Source organism: Erythrolamprus reginae, chromosome 1 (assembly GCF_031021105.1).
Source record: "Erythrolamprus reginae isolate rEryReg1 chromosome 1, rEryReg1.hap1, whole genome shotgun sequence".
NCBI lineage: Eukaryota > Metazoa > Chordata > Lepidosauria > Squamata > Dipsadidae > Erythrolamprus > Erythrolamprus reginae.
In genome coordinates, this window is record NC_091950.1 from 376,537,653 (window position 1) to 376,563,188 (window position 25,536).

The window sequence follows — 25,536 nt, forward strand, 5'->3', positions numbered from 1 at the left end:
TATGGTATGCTTGTGTGTATGTCTGTTAGTACATGGGGTCTTTTAAATCTTAAATATTTTAAATTGTCAGATTATTTATGATTTGTTTCCACGTGTTGTGAGCCGCCCCGAGTCTTCGGAGAGGGGCGGCATACAAATCTAAGTAATAAATAAAAATAATAAATAAATAAATAAATTTGAACTATCTCAACAGTAATCCATATTTGGAATTTTAAATTCTAGGACAGTGGAAACTGCATTGCCAAATATTATCAGATTATTATGTCTCAGTAATCATTGTCAAGGAACACTGCCACAGACCTCCTTAATGAAAGTCTTCATGATTTTAAATTAGGACTTATGTACATGGTAGAGTATAAAATCTTTAACAAAAGGTGGTAAACTGCAGATAGAGATGATAATATTCAATTTATTTATTTTATTTATTTATTATTTAGATTTGTATGCCGCCCCTCTCCGAAGACTCGGGGCGGCTCACAACAGAGAAAAACAAATCATAAATAATCCGAGTAAGTTTAAAACATTTAAAGATTTAAAAACCCCATATACTAACAGACACACACACAAGCATACCATGTATAAATTAAACATGCCCAGGGGGAGATGTTTCAATTCCCCCATGCCTGACGGCAAAGGTGGGTTTTAAGGAGTTTACGGAAGGCAGGAAGAGTAGGGGCAGTTCTAATCTCCGGGGGGAGTTGGTTCCAGAGAGCCAGTGCCGCCACAGAGAAGGCTCTTCCCCTGGGGCCCGCCAACCGACATTGGTTGACAGGACCCGGAGAAGGCCCATTCAATTTGTTGAATGAACTTAAAATTTCACAACTTTTCTACTATGACATACCCAAATACTACCTTTTAAAGGTTCTGATGAAATTTGTGCCAGAATTAGTATATTCAGAATCTGCTTCAATCACTTAAAATATTTTTGCAAAATTAACTTGTAGCAAGATTTCATTTAAGGTACAGAGAACTTGAAACATGTTGTGGTGTTGTATTCATCTCCTGGATGCAGCAGGTCATCTGGAAAATTGGGCTATAAAGAAAAGAAAAACACTTGGTAATCAATTGTATTTAAAAACAGCTTCAGAATACTGTACTTTAATCAGAGTTCAGAAGTTTTTCCAACCTTTATATTCTTGTCTGGAATGGAAAACGTTTCCCAAATGATTGAAATATTTATGATCTTTTTCAAAACCTGGGTCTTTTTACATTTTATATAACATGAATTTTATGGAAAGATCGGCTTAAATTGACACATTTAATAGATAAGTGCTTGATAGCTATCTAGATTACGATCTGGTAGTCACATTTGTTGGCATTAAGAACTAGTCAAGATATAGAGTAATCACATGGTTCTCCCTTGAAGATTGTATCACATTTCAATTAAAGGGATCACTTTTTGAATGCAAAAAGCATATAAAGATAATTCTATTGTATGACAATATAAGATTTCTCTTCAACTTCAAATGAACAATACTTCGTTTAATCTATAGCTCAACCCATTATATCCCAATGGCAAAGGCTTCAATAGACTGGGGTCCAATACTATTATGTAGTATCTTCTAACATCTTTAAAAAGACACTTTAAGAAGATCTTAGAAGAAAATGTACCTGATTCATAGCATTTGGCCAGTTTTGTGTTTCAAAGCAGAAACCAGAATGCTTGAAGTACACATGGCCCTCTTTACCCTTTAGTGTCCCATCCAGGAAATTTCCTGTATAAAATTGAACACCAGGTTGAGTTGTATAAACCTCTATCATTCGGCCACTAGGAGGATGATAAGCCCTGAAAAAAGACAATAGATGGTTAGTAAATGATCTTTTTCATATACAGTGTTCCCTCGATTTTTGTGGGTTCGAACTTCGCGAAAAGTCTATACCACGGGTTTTCAAAAATATTAATTAAAAAATACTTTGCGGGCTTTCCCCCTATACCACGGTATCGCCAAACTTTCATCCGCCTTTAATAAATATATATTTTAATAAATTTTAATAAATAAACATGGTGAGTAATAATCTAAATGGTTGCTAAAGGAATAGGAAATTGTAATTTAGGGGTTTAAAGAGTTAAGGGAAGGCTTGTGATACTGTTCATAGCCAAAAATAGTGTATTTACTTCTGCATCTCTACTTCGCGGAAATTCGACTTTTGCGGGCAGTCTTGGAACGCATCCCCCGTGGAAATTGAGGGAACACTGTACTACTAGCAGAAACTCCCTTTTTGTCTTTTGATAAAATGTTAAAACTTTTTAAAATTTAAAATTTAATTGCCTTAGTCCCGTGGAACTCATTACCGGACTCCATAGTGTCATCCCCAAACCCCCAAAACTTTACCCTTAGATTATCTATGGTTGACCTATCCAGATTCCTAAGAGGTCAGTAAGGGGCGAGTACAAGTGCACTAGAGTGCCTTCCGTCCCCTGTCCTATTGCTCTCCTATATCTCCTATACCTTTCTTCTATTCCTATATCTCTTCTTCTATTCTTTCATTGATATGTTCTATTACTATATCTTCTGTTCTATTATTTCTTAGATATATTTTACTGAGTATCTCCTCTATAACCTTCATCATGTATTTTACTATGTGTATATAGATATACACCCACTAAAACCCTCATTGTGTATTGGACTAAATAAATAAATAAAATAAATATGATGGTGAGCCTATGGCATGTATGCTAAAGATGACATGTAGAGCACTTTCTGGGCACATGTGCCGTCACCAGTTGCTCTTCTGGGTTCTGGCATGTATTTACGTGATGGAACTCGGGAGAGCAGCTGGCTGCCATGCACATGCGCACTGGCCAGCTGCTATCTGGTGAGCATGCGCTCCAGTTTCAGCACTCAATGCCAAAAAGGTTAGCCATCACTGCCTTAGTCTTAACTTGCCTCACAAGGATTTTTGGGGGGATAAAATGAGGTCACTCTCCCACATACACTGAGCTTTAGAGAAAGATGTGCTAGTTTCAATTTTAAAAAGGCACCCTTTAAAATGTAAACTTATGAACCATATTTTCAGATAAGTGGGTTTAATGTTAGAAACACCATTTTACATAATTTTAAGAGATCATATTTTAAGAATTATTTCCCCCCCTCAAAATACAGCTAGTATTTCTATTCATTTTAAATAAATGATTTGATAGTACCACTTTATACTGCGCAAGTAATGCCACCCTCAAATACTTTGTCCAGTTTTGGTTGCCACGATACAAAAAGGATGCTGAGATCCTGGAAAGTGTGCAGAGAAGAGCAGTAAAGAGGCTTGAGGCTAATTACTAGAATGAACTGTTGAGGAAGCCAGGTATATCTAAACTCTAGTTTACCAAAGAGAAGGCTTAACAGACATAACTACCAGTACTTCAGAAGCTGTCACAGAAAGGGGACCCTCCAAAACATCAGACCGCAGACAAGTAATAGAAACATAGAAGACTGACAGCAGAAAAAGACCTCATGATCCATCTAGTCTGCCCTTATACTATTTTCTGTATTTTATCTTAGGATGGATCTATGTTTATCCCAGGCATGTTTAAATTCAGTTACTGTGGATTTACCAGCCATGTCTGCTGGAAGTTTGTTCCAAGGATCTACTACTCTTTCAGTAAAATAATATTTTCTCATGTTGCTTTTGATCTTTCCTCCAACTAACTTCAGATTGTGTCACCTGTTCTTGTGTTCACTTTCCTATTAAAAACACTTCCCTCCTGAACCTTATTTAACCCTTTAACATATTTAAATGTTTCGATCATGTCCCCCCTTTTCCTTCTATCCTCCAGACTATACAGATTGAGTTCATTGTCTTTCCTGGTACGTTTTATGCTTAAGACCTTCCACCATTCTTGTAGCCCGTCTTTGGACCCGTTCAATTTTGTCAATATCTTTTTGTAGGTGAGGTCTCCAGAACTGAACACAGTATTCCAAATGTGGTCTCACTAGCGCTCTATATAAGGGGATCACAATCTCCCTCTTCCTGCTTGTTATACCTCTAGCTATGCAGCCAAGCATCCTACTTGCTTTTCCTACTGCCTGACCACACTGCTCACCCATTTTGAGACTGTCAGAAATCATTACTCCCAAATCCTTCTCTTCTGAAGTTTTTGCTAACACAGAACTGCCAATACAATACTCAGATTGAGGATTCCTTTTCCCCAAGTGCATTATTTTACATTTGGAAACATTAAACTGCAGTTTCCATTTCTTTGACCATTTATCTAGTAAAGCTAAATCATTTACCATATTACAAACGCCTCCAGGAATATCAACCCTATTGCACACTTTAGAGTCATCGACAAATAGGCAAACCTTCCCCTATGTCACTCACAAACATATTAAAAAGAATAGGACCCAGAACAGACCGTTGTAATGGGTAGAAGCTTGTTAAAGAGAGATACTGGAAGTATTCAAACCATCAGTGGAATAGCTTGCCACTTGGAGCTGTGGATGCTCCAACACTGGAGGTTTTCAAAAACACTAGACAAACATTTGACTGATGAAAAAAAGTTCCTCCCTTCAGCAGGGAATTGGACTAGAAGACCTCTGAGGACCTTTCCAGCCTATGATTTTTATGTTCTATTTAAATAATATAGACAGACCAAAGTTGCTATTATAAAGTAAATATGAATCTAGTCATACGCAATCAAATGAATCTTCTAAGGTCAGTTGAGAGCCTTATTGACATAATCTTTACAGTTTAATTGTGAAAATACGAGCAAAATCCTGAATCACTATGAAAGTGCTTTAATACGTTCCAAATCGTTGTGATCAAAAGAACAAAAATAAACACACGGTACCTGATTCCCGCCTTCCGTGATATAAAAAATCCACATTCTAAAGGGAAACGAAGTAGATTCCTCAGTAGAACTGCTGTGTTTTGTATGTAAAGGGTGTGTGGGGGTAGAATTGCCTCAAAGTATAAAAGCCTTGCATGGCACTTCTTGGCACCATCCTTAAAACAGTGACATTGTCCTGAGGTTCATGTGGTGGCTGCTGTTCAATAGCAGGAAAGGTTAATTTGCTTTAAGGAATTCAGGCTGAATCCACATGAAATCTCCAAGGTACCTTTCCCCCTTGAAGTAAGCCGTGCAGCTTTCTATTGCTTAGCTTACAGTACATTTACAGCATTCTCTGTCCATCCAACAGAAGTAAATTATGTTGTAACATGACAGCTATCAATGTGGTAGTCATTTCAATATGGACCAGAGTAATGTTACACTCAGATCTTGATAAATTTAACATCTGGTTCAGATTACTCATCACATAAAGTCATAGTGCTGATTAGAGCAAATATAGGATTTATGATTTTGCTCAGCTGAAGTTTTTGATGTTGCTTGTTAACTCTTATTATCTGTGCTGCTATATTCTTATGAAGTATGAAAGGCAGATAAAAACTAAAGTATAAAAATGTGGGGGGGAAATCCTAAGGTTATAATTTCCGATGGTAGTTTTAAGTATCCCTTTCATGACACGCCTTAACAATAAATTCCAAAGAAAGGCGTAGATCTCAATAACGCTCAAAGAACATCTTCGATGAACCTTTGACATTTAAAATATGAAAATACCTTTTATTACAGATTATATTCCAAAACTGACTTGTATCCGATAAAAAAATTATTCTAACCTTTCTGATAACCGCCCACGCAAAGGGGAAACCCCGATCTTCGGCTCCTCGCTGCTGCGGCGCTGCCGAGCAGATCAGCTGCTGGGCGGCCGAAGAAACCTTCCCTGGGTCTTCCCCGCCGCCCACGCAAAGGGGAAACCCCGATCTTCGGCTCCTCGCTGCTGCGGCGCTGCCGAGCAGATCAGCTGCTGGGCGGCCGAAGAAACCTTCCCTGGGTCTTCCCCGCCGCCCACGCAAAGGGGAAACCCCGATCTTCGGCTCCTCGCTGCTGCCCGCCCGCCGCCCGCCCGCCCGCCGCCCGAGAGCAAGAGGGGGAGAGATAGAGAAAGAGAGAGAAGGAAAGAAAGAGATGAGAGAGGGAGGAAGAGAGTGTGAGAGAGGAAGAAGCAAGAGAAAGAAAGAGAGAGAGAAAGAAAGATGAGAAAGGAAGAGAGTGACGTCATCGGGTGGGAAAAATCGCGATATAGCGTTTCGCGAAGATCGAGATCGCGAAGATCGAGGGATCACTGTATTGCCATTTAATGGTTATTTTTTTAAATGAAAAACAGTATATTAATAATCTGAATCAATCAAAAAAGAAAAACGTAAAGCAAAGTTAGAGTGATTTTTTTACAACTATTGCACATAGAGAATAAATTAATTAAACCAAATGTTTACCTGGCACAGAAATGTGGTTCTTTTCTCTGGACCAAGCAAAAGTTGTGATCAAATCCATTCATCTGAAACTTCTGTAAATGTCTCCCAAGTTCTTTTGGCTTCCGCAGGTCAAATGGAGTATCCTGCACTGACATGATCTTTCCTGATCGGCAAGAGGAGAACAAGTCAAAAGAGGAGTGAGGATATGACGGAACTGATGTAGCCTGAAATATTCAGGTGTATAATTATGATAATAAAAAACATGAAAGGACATGAAACATAAAAAGTGATCAGTGATTGTTGGCTTTTCATAGTTGCTATTATTAAGACAATAATCCCTGCACTAAATACACTAATATGCACTGTGATATTTTTTTTTAAATTAGCTCCCTAAAAATATTTTCCATAAGTACTTTTACATCACAGAGTTTTCATTCATTCCAACTCATCCCTAAATCATTAACAAAATAGTTTGACATTCATTGGCATAGATGTTACATAATCTGTACTGGTATAAGACAAGTTTTTATGTTCAGTGTTAATTCTAAGCAATTGTCAACTATATTGTCCATTGTGGCCTTCTGCCAAAACACCATTGCACTTGTAGTCAGATTTATTTTTATAATGAACTGAACTTCTAGCATAGCATTTTCAACCTGATATCTCTATGTTAGATTATCCTCCCCACTGGGTTTCAAGCCACTGGGCTTCAAAGGAGTTAGTTTCTCAAATGTACACTATGTGGGGAAACAGACAATCGGCACATTCATTCTGAGTATTAAGGTATAGAAATGGCAAGTTGAGAAACTGTGTGAGAGGTGACAACAGTTTATGGTATTTGTTTTGAAAAGGAAAACTACTGAATATCTGATCTTCTGGGAACCAGACTGCATTCCTAGTTCTGCAGATCTACAGCAAAGAAAATAAATGTATGTAATGTATGTATGTATGTATGTATGTATGTATGTATGTATGTATGTATATATGTATGTGTGTATGTATGTGTACAGTAATGGGCAGCCAATTTTTTACTGCCACACTGGGTGTGGCTTAATGGTCATGTGACTGGGTAGGAGTGGCTTGCTCACCATGTGGCCAGGTGAAAGTGGCTTGAACAATCATTGTTCAAGTGAACTGTTAAGTCCTCAACTTACAACCTTACCAATGTCACTCACTGGGGTGACAATTTGCTTCGTGTTTCCCGCGCTCTCTTTCCTGGGTCTCCTCCCGCCACAGTCTGGGTAGCTAGGCGAATAGGTGCTGCCAGAAGCATAAATGCTGCCAGCACCGCTTCTACCCAAGCCTTTTGCTTGCACCTCAGGTGGGAGGTGGCCGTGAGAAGCTGGAGGGGAGCCAGGCAGGAAGCTCGTCCGAGGCCAGGAAGGAGGAAAGAGGAAAAAAGCAAGAAGCGCAGATGCAGACGCAGGGGAAAAAAGGAGAGCCAAGCCAAGCCCAGTAATCCAGGAAGTGACAGCCGTGGATCAGCTGGAGCTGCGCATGCATCTTCATTTCCGCCAGTGGAACTGTGTTCCATCCCGTCCTGCCTGCTGCCCACCAATGTATGTATGTATGAATGTATGAATGTATAGGCTATGAGTTCTAATTTCTGCAATGTTGCAATAAATTTTATAGTCATCTCAACAATTCCCCCATAATTCCAGTTTGGTGTAATATATATCCTGTTAAATGGTAATTTGGAAAGGATTTATAACAAGCCCAGTATTTTTCTTCCTAAAATAAAGCTTCACCTTCAAAGACACTCATATTAACCAACCTGTTGGAATCAGAGTTTCATCCACTGGCAAGTAACAATCTGCCTCTATGGTAAATTCATGGTCATAGATATTAGATGAGCCCTGAGTTATGAAAACAAAATACTGTAATACTAGATAAAGAAAGATATATTGGTTTTGTTCTGACATGGATCTCATTTTCTAATATATTTTTAATTATTTGATACAATCTAAACTTTAAAAAATAGAAAAAAGAGGAAAAAGAGTAAAGAAAAATAAATGTTACTTCCAATCTTCATCACAGAAGTATAGACAGATTTAGTAACCCTCAATTCCCTATTAATAGTGCTTCCCAAAGTTTTTCTTTCACTACCCAAAACCATTTATAAGAAAGTGTTATCAAACTTGGAGGACCAGCCATAAATGCCTTCCTTCAGCACCAGAATATCTTCATATGGTTGTTGAATGGCCACAATTGGGGACCACTTGTATTATAAAAACAATATGATTGATAATTATATCATTACAATTGGTAACAATTAGCAATGTCACATTTTTCATCTGAATAGAAATTCATCAGAAGAGTTTAAAATATATTTTTGTACACACTGCAATCTTTAACAATTTACATGTATAGTTTCAAATTTGCTTCACAGAAAAATTCAAAATGTTCCAAAATGTAAAATCGAAAAAGCAAAAGTTGTTTTTTTGTCTAACTTGGGATGTTTTCCCTAAAAAATTGATTCCGCAAAGGATCTATTCTTATGCTTTAAGATCAATAGATGCTACAACCCTTTTGTTTAACTTGGTATGTTTCCCCCCAAAAAATTGATCTATTCTCATGCTTTAAGATTTTTATTTATTTATTTATTTACTTATTTATTTGTCAAACAATTATAGGGTGATAATTTGTACATATTAAACATTAGATAAGTAATGATAAAAAGTAGACAATAGGACAGGGACGGTAGGCACAATGGTGCGCTTATGCACACCCCTTACAGACCTCTTAGAAAGCCTCCCTTGCTAATCAAACATAAGGGGAGAGAAGTTGCTTTAATTCATTGGCCATCATAGACTTCCTTACTAGACAGGGAAGGGTTTAGACCACAGGTCAATTTTGTGTGTATTTTGATTGAAAAAAATTGTAAGAACCTGCATTGCTAGGGTTACTGTATACACTGGTATCTGCCACCATTACCTAACAAAGTAAGATCCTGCTTGATTATTCTACAGAATGAAAAAGAGGAAAAAATCCAGAATAATACCATCTGTCTAATTTATCATTAATTGTTCACTAGCAGATCTACCTTGTCAAACCCTTGACTCCTCCTTGCAAACTCCATACAGACCTCTTAGAAAGGAGGAGAGATCAATTGTAGATAGTCTAAGGTTAAAGGTTTTTGGGTTAGGAGTAGAAAACACAGAATCAGGTAGTGCATTCCAGACATTGATTGCTCTGTTGCTGAAGTCATATTTTTTGCAGTCAAGTTTGGAGCAGTTGACATTTAGTTTAAATCGATTTCGTGCTCATGTGTTGTTGTGACTGAAGGTGAAGTAGTTGTTAACAAGTAGGACATTTTGGTATATGATTTTATGAACTATAATTAAGTCGGAACGGAGACGACAGTGTTGTAAGTTATCTAAACCAAGAATTTCAAGTCTGGCGGAGTAAGGTATTTTGTTGTGAGAAGAGGAATGAAGAACTCTTCTTGTGAAATATTTCTAGACTCTCTCAATGTTGTTGATGTCAGATATGCAATGTGGGTTCCATACAGGCGAGCTGTATTCTAGGATTGGTCTGACAAATGTTTTGTAAGCTCTTGTTAGCAGTTCAAAATTACCAGAGAAGAAGCTGCAAAGGATTAGGATAACAACTCGTAAAGACTTTTTGGCAATGTTGTTGCAGTGGGCTCTAGGATTTAGGTCATTGGATATGAGTACTCCAAGATCTTTGACACATTGAAGGATCAATAGATTCCACAACCCCCTTGGTTACTGTAGTATAGGAGTGTCAAACACATAGCCCAGAGGCCAGATCCAGCCTACATAGACCACGCTCACCCTGACGTATCATCCGATACGTCACTACACAACCCACAATGCAATCAGGTTTGACACCCCTGCTGTAGTAGATTTCAGCAGAGAGGTGAAAAAGAACTCTATATAGACAAGGGTTTCACCAGTTAAAAGCAATGTAGGATCTGTCTCTTTTATTCTTGCTAACATCAGTAATAGGAAACTCACTTACCTGACCTCCAAGATTGAAGTAAACATGGTTTGTTAGATTGACTGGTGTAGTCTTACTAGTTTGAGCTCTGTAATTAATTGTTAACTCCCCATCCTTGAGTGTATATGATATCCACACTTTCAGCTCCCCGGGATATCCCTCTTCCCCATCTGGACTTATTCTGAAAAAGCGGACACCATCTGGCAGGATTTCAGGCAACCAGATAACCTAAAATACAATTTGATGATCTTAAGGAATAAATAAATCCACTCTGACTGGACTGTTCTAATCATAGGTTTTTAGGCACTGAATATTGGAATGGAATATTGCTGAAGAGTGATGTTTTAGCCTAATGGGTGCTGTATAAACCTTATTCTTCCTCTATTAAAAGGAAGCAAAGTCCAGGCTGAGTAAGCAAGCTGCAGAATCCATGACCACGTGGAAAATAATTAACTTGATATACAGCATGAAGAAAACGTATAGCTAACTTCCATATAAGGAAATATATGCCTTACTCTCATTCCTTTGCTAATCACCAGTAATCCAGGAAAAGGCAATGAATGGAGCTTCCGTTAATTATCTATAGGGAAGTCATGAGGAGGTTGCCTTATACAGCGCATGAGTGAATGGTAGTTGGGGGATGGCTTAATGTATGTGGCGTTCACGAATTGGTTATTCTGTACCACATGTCAGGAAAAGTGAAATACAATAAAAGGAGCAATCTTGATTCAATCCAGGTCGTCTCATTGAGAAAATTTTCTCCGTTGCTTCATTTTGATGTGGCAATCATGGCATTCTGTGCCTCCCTAGAGGTCGACCCACTGGGGGAGGGCAGTTTGCCTTCACTGGACCAGTTTTTAAACACTGCCCAAATGTGTTCAGACTTCTAGAACTTCCAATCAGCAAGAATTTATAGTCCTTGTATAACTGAAGGCATCACACTGGCAAAAGCTGTGGTATCTGTACACAGATTATTTGTTCTAAATATAGGTCCCGAGATTTATATTCAAATGCTTTTACTCTCATACAATGAAACAGTCTTTAATAGATGACATCATCTCCCATCAGAGGGAAGATTATGAGCCAATAAACAAATCCAATAAAGTTAAGAAGGCAATTTTCTAAACATAAATTTTTAAAGCAAGGTAGAACATAAAGAAGTCTACAAACATATTGAAAAATGCATATCCTTTAAATGATAAAAGCTAAAGATAATTAAATCTATTTTAATTAATATGTGTTTTAATAGAATACAATAGTGCCTTTAATTTTTTAAATTTGCAAACATTTAATTTAATTAGGAATTAACAGGAGAAGTAAAGGTAAATGGTTTTCAAAATGTTAGCAATGTTTGTTTTTAGTTAAGAAACAAAATAAAATAGTATCAGTTATATTGCCAGATATAAAGCATACTGTGATTAGAATACTGTATACTGTATAGAAAAAAATACATGATTTAAGAATCAAATTTTTTGGACCTCATAGCTTTCTTTACGTTTTTTCATTAGAATTGGTCTTTCACTTTAAGAAATGAAAGATTTGTCCTAATGCAAAACAAAACAAAACATCCAGATTGTACTCTGACAAAAAAAATACAAATGAAGTTCAGCTGTTTTCAGGAAGGGTACTAGACCACAGGTCTCCAAACTTGGCAACTTTAAGACTTGTGGACTTCAACTCCCAGAACTCTCAGCAAAGCTGGCTAGGGAATTCTGGTAGTTGAAGTCCTCCAGGCTTAAAGTTGCCAAGGTTGGAGGCCCCTGTACTATATGAACTGAATGATATAGTGGTGACAAGAGAAGAAGGTCTTACTAACAAATTGAACATCAACAGCTCACCAGGCGATGTTGTCATGCATCCAAGGGTTATTAAGTTGCTTAAAACTGAGACTGTGTGAATCTGCTAAGTAATATAGGCAACGTGTTCTATATTTTTGGAAAAGTGATCTAAGGAATTACAAACATGTCAGCTTAAGATCTTTTGGGGGGGAAATAGTGGACACTGCTAGATAAAATTACCAAACATTTGAAGACAAAGACAACATGGCTTCACTAAGGTCCCTGTCTAAGTAATCTATTAGAGGGGGTTTTTTAGGATGTTAATAAACATGTAAGGACAAGCCAGTTGACATAATCTCCTAAGGATTTTCAAAAAAGAAAATCTCCTTAGATTTTCAACTACTCGGTCACTTTAGTTATATGGGTGATGCATAAATGTGATGAATTAATCAATAAATAGGCCTTTCATAAAGTTCATTATCAAAGACTTCTCAATGAACGCAAGAACTGTGGGGGAAAAGGAAATGGATAAGCAACTGACCAAAGAATAGAAGAGTAGACTAGGAGTAAATGGGGATACGGGGACTCCACCCCCACAAATTTTATCCCACAAATAGCTACTACACTTGGCAAGATTCAAAGAACAAAAGCCTCCCTTGCTAATCAAACATAAGGGGAGAGAAGTTGCTTTAATTCATTGGCCATCGTAGACTTCCTTACTAGACAGGGAAGGGTTTAGACCACAGGTCAATTTTGTGCGTATTTTGTTTGAAAAAAATTGCAGGAACCTGCATTGCTAGGGTTACTGTATACACTGGTATCTGCCACCACTACCTAACAAAATAAGATCCAGCTTGATTATTCTACTGAATGAAAAAGAGGAAAAATTCCAGAATAATACCATCTGTCTAATTTATCATTAATTGTTCACTAGCAGATTTACCTTGTCAAACCCTTTGACTCCTCCATGCAAACTGTTGGAGCCGTCATTGAGGGCCAGCTGGTATTCATGTCCGTCCACTGCAAATTTCCCTTCGACAATTCTGTTAGCAACCCGTCCAATGGTAGCTCCAAAATAAGGGTGTTTGCTGAGGTACCCTAAGAAAGTTAATAAAAGAGGGCATCAGGATAATACACATTTTAGAATTTGTATATTCTAATATACAACTGTATTAGAATGTAAAGTGTAAAGCTAGTCAGATTTAAAAGCCTGCTGAGAGCATTCTTTCTTTTGTGTGTGACCCAAACAATCCTAATTGAGCAATATCTTATGAAACAAGGGAATTATTAAGATTTCTCTGTTTATTTCAATGGAGGTGCCGATGCTTCTATTGTGATCCCGCTGTATAGAACGCTGGTGAGACTACATTTGGAATACCGTATTCAGTTCTGGAGACCTCACCTACAAAAAGATATTGATAACATTGAACGGGTCCAAAGACGGGCTACAAAAATGGTGGAAGATCTTAAGCATAAAACCTATCAGGAAAGACTTAATGAACTCAATCTGTATAGTCTGGAGGACAGAAGGGAAATGTTAAAGGGTTAAATAAGGTTCAGGAGGGAAGTGTTTTTAATAGGAAAGTGAACAAAAGAACAAGGGGGCACAATCTGAGGTTAGTTGGGGAAAAGATCAGAAGCAACGTGAGAAAATATTATTTTACTGAAAGAGTTATAGATGCCTGGAACAAACTTCCAGCAGATGTGGTTGGTAAATCCACAATAACTGAATTTAAACATGCCTGGGATAAACATATATCCATTCTAAGATGAAATACAGGAAATAGTATAAGGGCAGACTAGATGGAACATGAGGTCTTTTTCTGCCATCAATCTTCTATGTTTCTATTGCATTGTATACTGGCAGTGTTTGTCAACCTTAGCAGTTTTAAGCCATGTGGACTTCAACTCCCAGAATTCTTTACATAGGGAATTCTGAGAGTTGAACTCTATGCATCTTAAACCAGTCAAGATTGAGACACCTGCTGTCTGGTAGTGTAGTGTAAAGTTGAGCTCAGATCTATATATTTGGGCCAGTCACTCTTTTCCAGCTTAACTTAGCACCCCACTGTAAAAAATTTTTTTAAATGGGGTAAACATAGAAGTGTGTTTTTGACAAACGGCAGTCCTATATTGTACCTGAACAAAGGTCAAAGAAATGGCAGGAAAAAAAATAAAAATGCTTCAAAAAGCACATTTTCAAAGTCTCTTCTGAGACTTGTGCAATATACAGATGTTCTGTGGTTGAAATTATTCTTTCTGCAGTCTTAATTATCTGTTGGAGTCTGTACCATATGGCACCTATTATGAATTAATATAGCCTACATTGTCTCCGTTAAGGTTGCAAAACTTGTTAAAGAGCGACACATATTAGAGAGACAACCAGCAGTGGCGCACTTCTACTATTCCTAATTTACTATTAATACTTAGCTGGTTGTTCTGAATGTGGCTTAGTAGAGAAACTTAATAGGGAAGAGAGAGCTGTGTAAGAGGAAGGATTCAATTTCTCAATTATGCTACTACATCCTTGTGAAGCTGAGCACAAAGAAACCACAACAATATGTTCCTTAAATTTGTGAAATCAAACATTTCAAAACAAGAACTTTAGTGCTTGAATTACTCATCTGTAGGGTAAGAACAGTTTGGGGGCTCATTTCCTTCCATAAAGGAAAACAAACTCAATTAGGCAACTACTTGTGAAAAACCTTCAATGATTTATTGGGTTTTTTGCATATTCCGAATTCTATTAAATCTTTTTTGTATCTACTTTGTATTTGATAGTATGGCAACCAATCTATTTCTATACCTTCATTTTTAAGTTTTTCTCTGGTTTTTATCCCTCCCTTGAAATTTAAAAGATCTTCATATGTTATTATTTGATTTTGATTAATTATGTTCAGATGTATTTGGGCTTCCAGTGTAGATAGCCATCTAGGCACTTCTCTATAATGTTTCTTTCTTACTTTCCACCCAATCAAATAGACAAAATTTTAACAGGCCCAGATAAAAAATTCATCACTAAAATGTATAATTATTGATTAAATTATGAAAATATAGAAGAAATAGTCAAACATAATATGATAGCATGGATGACAAATTTTGGCTACTCAATTCAAATAGATGATTGGGAAAATCTATGGAAAATAAATTATAAGATGACACTATCTATACCATATAAAGAAAATCTATATAAAATGTTTTACCAATGGCATTATGGCCCAGCAAGTTTAGCTAAAATACACCCAAGTATAAGTAACAAATGCTGGAAGTGCAAAACAAACATTGGAACATATTATCACATTTGGTGGTTATGTCCGGAAGCAAGGAAATTTTGGATTAGAACTCAGACCTGGCTGGAAGAAATATTGGAATACAAATTAGAAACAAAACCTGAAATGTATTTATTAGGAATAATTAGAGGCCAACACAGCAAAGAAGACTATTACCTAATAACACACATACTAACTTCAGCAAGATTGGCATTCGCACAAACCTGGAAACAAGAAAAAATACCTAACAAAGAGATGGCGATTAAGAAAATGTTAGACTGCGCTAAATTAAGTAAATTAACGTATTAAATACAGAACAAACAAAATAAGAACTACTATAGAGTGTGGGAGAAACTGTATAACTGGATAGGAAAAAAAATAAAGGGAATTAGTATTAAGGGAACATAAGGTATTTAAAACAGAATTATAAGATATTAGTCATTATGTATATAAATAAGTCTTAATGTTTAATGTTGTTTGTATGTTTGTCGATATAAAATTAAAAAAAGAAAAAAAGAAAAACCTTCAATGATTTAAATGCAATAAGAATGACATGTAACTGAAATGTACCTGAAAAGACCAGGATTACCTGTCTGGTTTCATTCCTCTTTCAACTTTGATTCATATCTAGTATTCAGGCTCCATTTTATGAATTCTCTTCCCCCGCATAAAAATATCTTTGATTGCATCTACTGCAATAAATAATTAGTAACCCAAGGCTGCAAATTCTACCGATGCCTCAACAGATAGATGGCACTTTCTCTTGGAGACCAGTCACCGGTTCTACAGAAACTGCTAAAATGTGTGTGTTAGGCTTCCTCTTGGTTTAGGGCAGTAGTTCTCAACCTGGGGGTCAGGACCCCTTGGGGGTCGAACGATCGTTTCACATAAATTTCCCATGGTGTTAGGAACTAAAGCTTCTATTCTGGCACCTTGGAACATATTTTTACAATCCGACCAATCTGGCGTTTACAGTGAGGGTGTCCCTCTGATCTCCAATCAGCTTAAAGCTCTGTTGGAAGAATTGGTGCTAGACTTATGGTTGGGGGTCACCACAACATAAGAAACTGTATTAAGGGGTCGCAGCATTAGAAAGGTTGAGAACCACTGGTTTAGGGGGAACCTCACCTTCCATAAGAGTCTAAAGACTCATCTATGCCGCCAAGCCTGGTGTCATTAGATTCTAGCCCCTGGCCAATGAATGTATACAGTGGTACCTCTACTTACGAACTTAATTCGTTCCGTGACCAGGTTCTTAAGTAGAAAAGTTTGTAAGAAGAAGCAATTTTCCCATAGGAATCAATTTAAAAGCAAATAATGTGTGCGATTGGGGAAACCACAGAGAGGGTGGAGGCCCTGTTTTCTCCCAGGAGATTCTTGAGAGGCCCCAAGGAGGCTTCTCCCCGCCTTTTCCGGCCCTGTTTCCTCCCAGGAGACTTCTAGAGAGGCCCCACAGAGGCTTCTCCTTGCCTTTTCCGGTTACAATTTCAGAGGCTCGGGTTTATAAGTGGAAAATGGTTCTTGAGAAGAGGCAAAAAAATCTTGAACACCCGGTTCTTATCTAGAAATGTTTGTAAGTAGAGGCGTTTGTAGGTAGGGCTACCACTGTAGTAGGTTTGTTGAATGGGTACAGGTGCCTGTTAACAGGCCTTTTAGTTTTTCTTAAATGTAATTCTAAATTTTAACTTTAATTATTATATCACAATGTATACTGCTTTTATGTGTTGTAAGCTATCCTGAGTCTTTGGAGAGGGGCAGCATATCAATTTAATTAATTAATAATAATAATAATAATAATAATAATAATACCACTGGGACCACTTTCACTGGCTTATGCCAGAGTTGTTGCGAAGATCTAAAAATCGAGCTGCAACGACTCTGGCATAAGCCAGTGAAAGTGGTCCTAGTGGTACTTGGCACGCTGGGCGCAGTGCCAAAGGATCTCAGCGGACATTTGAAAACCTTGGGAATTGATAAAATCTCCATCTGTCAATTGCAAAAGGCCGCTTTACTGGGATCGACACACATAATTCGCCGCTACATCACGCAGTCCTAGGTGCTGAGGAAGCGCCCGACTGGTGAGAAAATACGAAATCCAGCATGGTGATCATATTTGCTGTGTCGTATTGAAATAATAATAATAATAATAATAATTATAATAATAATAATAATAATAATAATAATAATATTTAAAAGAAGAAGAAGAGTACTAGAGTGCCTTCCGTCCCCTGTCCTATTGCTCTCCTATATCTCCCATACCTTTCTTCTATTCCTATATCTCTTCTTCTATTCTTTCATTGATATGTTCTATTACTATATCTTCTTTTCTATTCTTTCTTAGATATATTTTACTATGAGTATCTCCTCTATAACCTTCATCATGTATTTTACTATGTGTGCGTGTATATGTATATATATTAATTTTCAAATTCAGCAAAAAAACATGATGGTCTTGGTATATTCAGGTTTCTTCCCGTGTAGGATTTGGAAATTTCTGGTGACGTTTCGACGAGGTCCCACTCGCCAGAAATTTCCAAATCCTACACAGGAAGAAACCCGAATATGCCAAGACCATCATACCTGTACCTGTGAAAATCTACGAAAACACACACACACACACACATATATATATATATACCCACTAAAACCCTAATTGTGCATTGGACTAACTAACTAACTAACTAACTAACTAACTAACTAACTAACTAAATAAATAAATAAGAAGAAGAAGAAACAGAAACAGAACCACCTCAAAAAAGGACATTCGTCATGTAACTGAAAGCAGATTAGAATTCCCCTTTGCAATAACCTTACAAAGTTCAACCAAAACCCACCTTCCAAACGATCAAAGCCCAGAACAAGGTCTGAAAACTTTCCCTCTCTGTCTTTAGTCTTCAAGGAGGCGATCGTGCAGCCTAAGGACAGGATTTCCACTTGGACCGTGTCGGAGGCGAGCAGGACTTTTTCCACGGTTCCTCCTCCGTGGGGCAAGTTACCAAAGGCTTCTTTCTTCACCTCGAGCATTGTTTCTTCCGCTTTGCGCCAGACGTTCGTCAGCAGCCAGTCCCGGGAAGGAGAACTGAGACGGACGCGGGGCAACACGGATTCCCCGCCCGCAATCGATCGTCCATCAGCTGATGTGACGAGGCGAGAAAACTCGCTTTGGTTAGACTTGCAGCCAGCCGTGAGGCGTACGGAAGCAAGTTTGCTGAAGGCGGTGTGTGAAACTATGTTCCGACGACGTTTCTGAGAGAATTCCACAACCCACGCTGAGTTATTTAGTACCCATTCACTTGAATTCCCCGAGACTTCCTCCAGAGCAGTGTTTCCCAGCTTGGCAAGTTGAAGATATCCGGACTTCAACTCCCAGAATTCCCCAGCCAGCGTTCGCTGGCTGGGGAATTCTGGGAGTTGAAGTCCGGATATCTTCAACTTGCCAAGGCTGGGAAACACGAGTGCTCCAGAGAATAAAGGAAGACAACAATCCCAACATCACGTTTCCCTCGGTCCCTTTGTTTTCCAGCCAAACCTTCGCGCCCCTCTCCTACACGCCCGCGGTGCAAAATATTTCGAAAAACTTGTTTTAAAAAATTCGAAAACTAGTTTAAAAAACACATTCGCAGAGGTGAGGATTCAACTACAAGACGGAGAGCGGAAAAATCCCGGGAATGAATGTCGCGATAAAAACTGAAGCATTGCAAGATGGAACTTGTAGTTTCTCCGGATTGCTTACATTGAAGCCCGGTCTATTCAGATGAAAAAAAAAGTGGTACTGTATTTTGAAAGTAGAACAAAAGAGTTATGCGCGTTTAGTACAAGAAAGAAAATCTCGGTCACGTGGCACAGTTAAAAGTGCGAGATTAAGCATTATTATTATTGTTGTTGTTATTTTATTTTATTCACAAAGTTAACACATTAACACCCTTGAAAATGTCCAAACATACTTCACCAGAAGAGCCTTTCACTCCCCCACTCGAAACAGAATACCCTAGGAAACTAGACTTACAATCCTGGGTTTAGAAAGCTTAGAACTACGCCTTAAACGTGATCTAAGTATTGCCCACAAGATTATATGGTGCAACATCCTGCCTGTCAACGACTACTTCAGCTTCAACCACAACAACACAAGAGCACACAACAGAGTCAAACTTAATATTAACCGCTCCAAACTTGACTGTAAAAAATGTGATTTTAGTAATTAAGTTGGCAAAGCGTGGAACTCATTACCGGACTCCGTAGTGTCATCCCCTAACCCCCAACATTTTAACCTTAAACTATCCACGGTTGACCTCTCCAGATTCCTAAGAGATAAGTAAGGGACGTACACTAGTGTGCCTTCTGTCCCCTGTCCTATTGTCTCTCCTATATCTCCTATATCTTTTCTTCTATTCCTATATCCTAAACAAACAAACAAACAAACAAATAACTAGTAGTATACAGCAAATGAGATTGATATGCTGGATTTTGTATCACAGTATCACAAGCCAAACACTTCCCAAGTGTCTAGGACTGTGTGATGTATTGTCATGTAATGCGCAGATCCAAGTACAGTGGCCTTTTACAACTGACAGATCGTGATTTTGTCAATGTTTATTGTTTTTAAATGCTAGCTTGGGGTCTTTTGGTACAGCAGCCAGTGTGCCGATTACTTCTGGGACCACCTGTACTGTTTTATGCCAGAGTTGTAGTTTGATTTTAAGATCATGATATTGGCTAAGTTTTTCTTGATGTTTTTCATCAATATATCAATGATCCACACTTTTTTCTTTTCCACAATAGTGGAATTGATAATGATAATGATAATTCCAACATGCCAAGGACCACGCTGGGATTGTTGTTGTTGTTGTTGTTGTTGTTGTTATTATTATTATTATTATTTCTTTATGTTTGGGACTGCATTTATTGGGAGTGAAAGGACTATTTTAATTTTTTTGAATTCCAAAAAATTCCAAACAGCTCTTCTGTCTAGTGTCTGGACACTCTAGATTTCCAGCCAATATTTTCACTTGTTCAGTCATACGATCAAGGAGGAGAAAACTAAGAAAACATCATAATGATGATAATGATGATGATGATGATGATATGTTATTAACTCTGTATCAATTCTTAGTCATATATAGCAGGTGAATTTTCTGTATTTATAAATAAATAAATAAAATGGATATACAGTAAAATGACTGTCTAACCCAGGGGTAGGCAAAGTTGGCTCTTCTATGACGTGTGGACTTCAACTCCCACAATTCCTGAGCTAGCATGATTGGCTCAGGAATTCTGGGAGTTGAAGTCCACAAGTCATAGAAGAGCCAATTTTGCCTACCCCTGGTTTAACCCAAACAGTAGATCACGACAGTCTATTTTAAATGCAGTATGTAGAAATTTGGATTTAACTCACTTAATTGACATGTCCTTTTTGTTTATGTCTAGCTGTATGAGCAAAGTACAAATCCATTAAAAATACAACACAACCAAGCAAAACTAAAAGAAAAAAATATATAAATAACAATTACTACTTTTAAATCTCTTATGCTTCAGAAATGAAAATTAAATTCATAGTCACAACATAGCATTGCCAGAGCTGCCAAGGGTGGAAAATTATTGTCTACAGTGCTTCAGGGACAGATTAAATTTTTAAAAAAATACTATAGCAAGTGACAACGTATGTTGTTTTTCTGCTGGATTCTTTAATAAATTTATTGAATTGAAAAGTAGAATTGATGTACTATTTTGGCTGAACCTGACTAAAGTCTTACTTGTGGATACTAGCTGTACCCGTTTATCTGATTTTTTAATATTATTTTTCTTTTATTTTTCCTTTCGGTGCCTTTGAGTCAGTGTTAATTCCTGATGATTGCTTGGACAAATCCTACAGTTTTCTTGGCAACATTTTGGAAGTAATTTGCTGTTGTTCCTTCTTCGGGCTGAGAGATCATGATTGGCCCAAGATCACCCAGCTGGCCTGATGCCTAAACTAGAACTCACATTCTCCCAGTTTCTAGCCTTACGCTTTAAGCCAGTGATGGCGAACCTTTTTGGCACCAAGTGCCGAAAAGGAGTGCTCTGCGCATGCTCTTTGCATGAGCACACTCATCTGGGATGCAACCTGGAAGAGGAGCTGCCCAGGGGGCATGCAATTGCTGGAAAATGAACTTCCGGTTTCCGGTACACGCATGCCCACCAGCCAATAGGTCTTCCAATTACTCCTCCAAATATGCACATGCCTATTAGCTGGCTGACACACATACTCACACCAGGAAATGGAAGACCGCCTTCTGCTGCACGAATCCCAGTGACCAGTTAGGTCCCACAGAGTGGGTCTTCTCCGGGTCCCGTCAACTAAACAATGTCGCTTGGTGGGACCCAGGGGAAGAGCCTTCTCTGTGGTGGCCCTGCCCCTCTGGAACCAACTTCCCCCAGAGATTAGAATTGCCCCCACACTCCTTGCCTTTCGTAAACTACTTAAAACCCACCTCTGCCACCAGGCATGGGGGAATTGAGATACTCTTTCTCCCTAGGCCTTTACAATTTTATCCATGGTATGTCTGTATGTTTGGTTTTTATATTAATGGGTTTTTAATTGTTTTTATTATTGGATTATTATTGTACGCTGTCTTATTATTGCTGTTAGCCGCCCCGAATCTCTGGAGAGGGGTGGCATACAAATCCAATAAATAAATAAATAAAATAAAATAAAAATAAGACCAGCTCTTCCAGTTTCTGGCATTGCCAATTGATCATCGCATGCACATATTTACGGGACCGCCTTTTGCCGCACACTTCCCAGAGACCAATAAATGCTCACAGAATTGCCCTCCTCCAGGTCCCGTCAACTAACTAAGGTTGGTAGGGCCATGGGGGAGGGCCTTTTTTGTAACCACTCCAGCTCTATGGAATCAACTCCCCCCCAATGTCCGTAGTGCTCCCACCCTAATGGCCTTCCATTAAGCCACGAAGACCTGGCTTTGCCGGCAGGCCTGGGGGCCATAAATTAATAAATATCATAGCAAATTCATATGAATGGTATGCATGCATGCTATCTGGATAGTTTAAATACGTGTTTTAATTAAAGTTTTATATTGTATATTTGACTTCTTTTTTATTGTTTTTGTAATTTACATTGTTGTAAACTGCCCTGAGTCCTTTGGGATTGGGCGGCATAGAAGTCAAATTCAATAATTAATAAATAAATATGCAGGCCAGAAACCCAGAAGAGAAACAGGTAACGCCATGTGTGCCAGGCGACATAGCTCTACAGCAGTGTTCCCAACCTTGGCAACTTGAAGATGTTTGGACTTCAACTCCCAGTATTCCCTAGCCAGCTGGCTGGGGAATTCTGGGAGTTGAAGTCCAGATATCTTCAAGTTGCCAAGGTTGAGAAACACTGCTGTACAGTAATCCCTCGCTACTTTGCGGTTCATCTTTTGCGGATTCGCTACTTCACGGGTTTTCAAAGGGAGCTTAAATCCATTAAATCCATTGAAAATTTTAAATCCACTAAAAATTCATACAATTCTTCTTCAGTACTACTATACTCTATTAAAGAAACTGGTAGGATATCACATGTACTTCCTGCTGAGAAACATTATAGAATGACTGTTTAATGCAAAGGGTGGGTTTTTAAAGTCCAAATGCTCGTTAAATACATAAAAAAAATATTTTCTCTACTTCACGGAAATTCATTTTTCACAGATGGTCTTGGAACGCATCACCCGCGAAAAACGAGGGATCACTGTATATGTTATTTTGGGCACGCGTGCCATAGGTTCATCATCACAGCTTTAAGCCCTATACCAAACCAGGTCTCCTACCCGCTTATTTCGGAAAGGAAAGTTCTGGGAATTAAGCCAGGCCTTCTATAGAGATGCAACCATTAGGCTTTGTTGTAAGGAATATCCTTCTGAGTTCGGTTCCAAGTGGCGAAAAATACACTGGAAACATGGGACTGCTAGGGAAGATGGTTTAATGGTGGATAGCGGAACCACATGGTCTGAAGTCCCAGGGAAAAGGGGGATCACATGCCTCAAGGCTTTAAGAGTTGTTAACCTAATTCTTCGCAGCTTCTTCTCTGGTAATTTTGAACTGCTAACAAGAGCTTACAAAACATTTGTCAGACCAATCCTAGAATACAGCTCGCCTGTATGGAACCCACATTGCATATCTGACATCAACACAATTGAGAGAGTCCAGAAATATTTCACAAGAAGAGTTCTTCACTCCTTTTCTCACAACAAAATACCTTACTCCACCAGACTTGAAATTTTTGGTTTAGACAACTTACAACTCTGTCATCTCCGTTCCGACTTAATTATAGTTCGTAAAATCATATACCAAAATGTCCTACTTGTTAACGACTACTTCACCTTCAACCGCAACAATACATGAGCACGATATCGATTTAAACTAAATGTCAGCCGCTCCAAACTTGACTGCAAAAAATACGACTTCAGCAACAGAGTAATCAATGCCTGGAATGCACTACCTGACTCTGTGGTTTCTACTCCTAATCCCAAAACCTTTAACCTTAGACTATCTACAATTGATCTCTCCTCCTTTCTAAGAGGTCTGTAAGGGGCGTGCATAAGTGCACCATTGTGCCTATGGTCCCTGTCCTATTGTCTACTTTTTATCATTACTTATCTAATGTTTAATATGTACAAATTATCACCCTATAATTGTTTGACAAACAAACAAATAAATAAATAAGTATGTTGAAGGAAAGATGGAAGTTGCTGAGATTCCCTGAATTTTTAATAACCTGTTGGGCCCCACCCCAGAGTTTCCTATTCCTTTATAAGAAATGCACTCTGATTGTAATAGAAATTACATTTTCCTAGGAGATGGGTAGGTGCTAACTTCCTACACTTAGTTCTTTCAGTGTACAAACTGATATGTTTGCATACCATTTATAAATCACACAAGTGGAGATGTATATTTATCTCTTGAAGATTTGCTGATTTTGTCACATTAGTTTTCCTATAAAATCAAGTATAGCATGTCTAATGAAATGAGTGGGGAGAAGAGAGATACAGTAGTCCCTCGCTATACCGCCCTTCACCTACTGCGGCTTCACTTCATCGCGGGTTTCTGAGGAAGTCGATCGGCAGATTTAAACAGCCTGCCGAACTCGATCGGCAGGTTTAAAAAAAAATAAAATCTAAAATTGTAAATACTGTATTTAAATACTGTATTTAAAATAAATACTGTGTGGGAAGGGTTTATAAACACTTAAAACAATGAAAACTTACCAATTACAATATAAATATTTAAATAAGTACTATCAGTCGATAAATTCCCCATTGCGGATTTCACCTATCGCGGCCAGGTCTGGAACGTAACACCAGCGATAGGTGAGGGACTACTGTATCTGTATGAAATCTCTTGCAAAACTACTTCATCTCTCTTAAAAACAATTGCCTATTTCTATTTGTATAGGACATTTGTTATACAAACAGGAATGCAGAAGATAATGATCCTTTTAAAATTCTCCTTCCTGCATAGTAACAGAGATAATGACCCATCACATAAGTTAATGTGCCTTGAAGAACTGCATTTGCTTTTTCAAGAACCTGTTGTAACATGTAGAAAATTGCTTGTGACAGAACTGCCTCGTGAATTAAAAACCCAGCAAATAATTAAAAAAAAAAATTCAGAGTTACATTCTGTTTGCATGTTGGCTTGTGGTCTATTACAAACAGCTGAAAATAAAAAAGTAGTTTTGTTGATCTTCTTGGCTTTATACAGAATTTGTGCAGATTTTCTATCTCCTAAAGAATTAATATTCTCATGTAATTCATTCCAAAAGGAGTCTAACCAGATGATTCTTGATCTGAGGAGATAATAGGCGTACCTGTTCATGCCCATCCCTCCCCCATAGGGACATCTTTCAGAGTTCAAAAAAGAAACACCTGCAGTAGAATTAAAATTTTAGGGCAATCTGCATATTCAGCAAAAAGCCTGTATTATTTATTGCAAATTGTGATTGGTAAATACTCCCTTACATTAAAAAAACATAAATTTTAAAGATATGGTTAAAAAAAAGCTAATAAAATTTTGTAGGAAAAGAACATGGTTCACTTCCTTTGTCTTTTGTGTGCAGATCTCCAGTGTGATTTTTTTTAATCCGTAAGAATGGAGCATTCTTATTTTATTTTTAATTGATTAAAAAAACATTTCACTCCACATCTTTTAAATTACAATTAACTATTACGGAATATGTTTCAAATTATTTCTTAAGTACAATAACTCAGCCAAACCTGTACTTAATTTTATTGCATCAGTTA

At 37.9% G+C, this 25,536-nt stretch overlaps 1 protein-coding gene across 1 annotated transcript; it reads right to left on the minus strand.

The window, feature by feature from the left end:
- Nucleotides 1–823: 823 nt before the first annotated feature.
- Nucleotides 824–18,621, minus strand: GALM (galactose mutarotase). Its single transcript, XM_070741579.1, has 7 exons — nucleotides 18,094–18,621; nucleotides 12,934–13,088; nucleotides 10,234–10,440; nucleotides 8,024–8,105; nucleotides 6,271–6,412; nucleotides 1,612–1,786; nucleotides 824–1,033 (listed from the first exon to the last, which is right to left on the minus strand). Exons 1-7 carry the CDS (start codon nucleotides 18,281–18,283, stop codon nucleotides 956–958), a joined length of 1,029 nt encoding a protein of 342 aa, XP_070597680.1. The 5' UTR covers nucleotides 18,284–18,621; the 3' UTR covers nucleotides 824–955.
- Nucleotides 18,622–25,536: the final 6,915 nt, after the last annotated feature.

Coding starts and splice junctions, on each gene's coding strand:
- GALM (XM_070741579.1), bottom strand. CDS start 18,283: ATGCTCGAGGTGAAGAAAGAAGCCTTTGGTAACTTGCCCCACGGAGGA. Junction 13,089..18,093: donor GGGCTTTGATCGTTTGGAAG/GTGGGTTTTGGT, acceptor TAACTTTCTTAG/GGTACCTCAGCAAACACCCT. Junction 1,034..1,611: donor GGCCAAATGCTATGAATCAG/GTACATTTTCTT, acceptor TTTTCTTTATAG/CCCAATTTTCCAGATGACCT.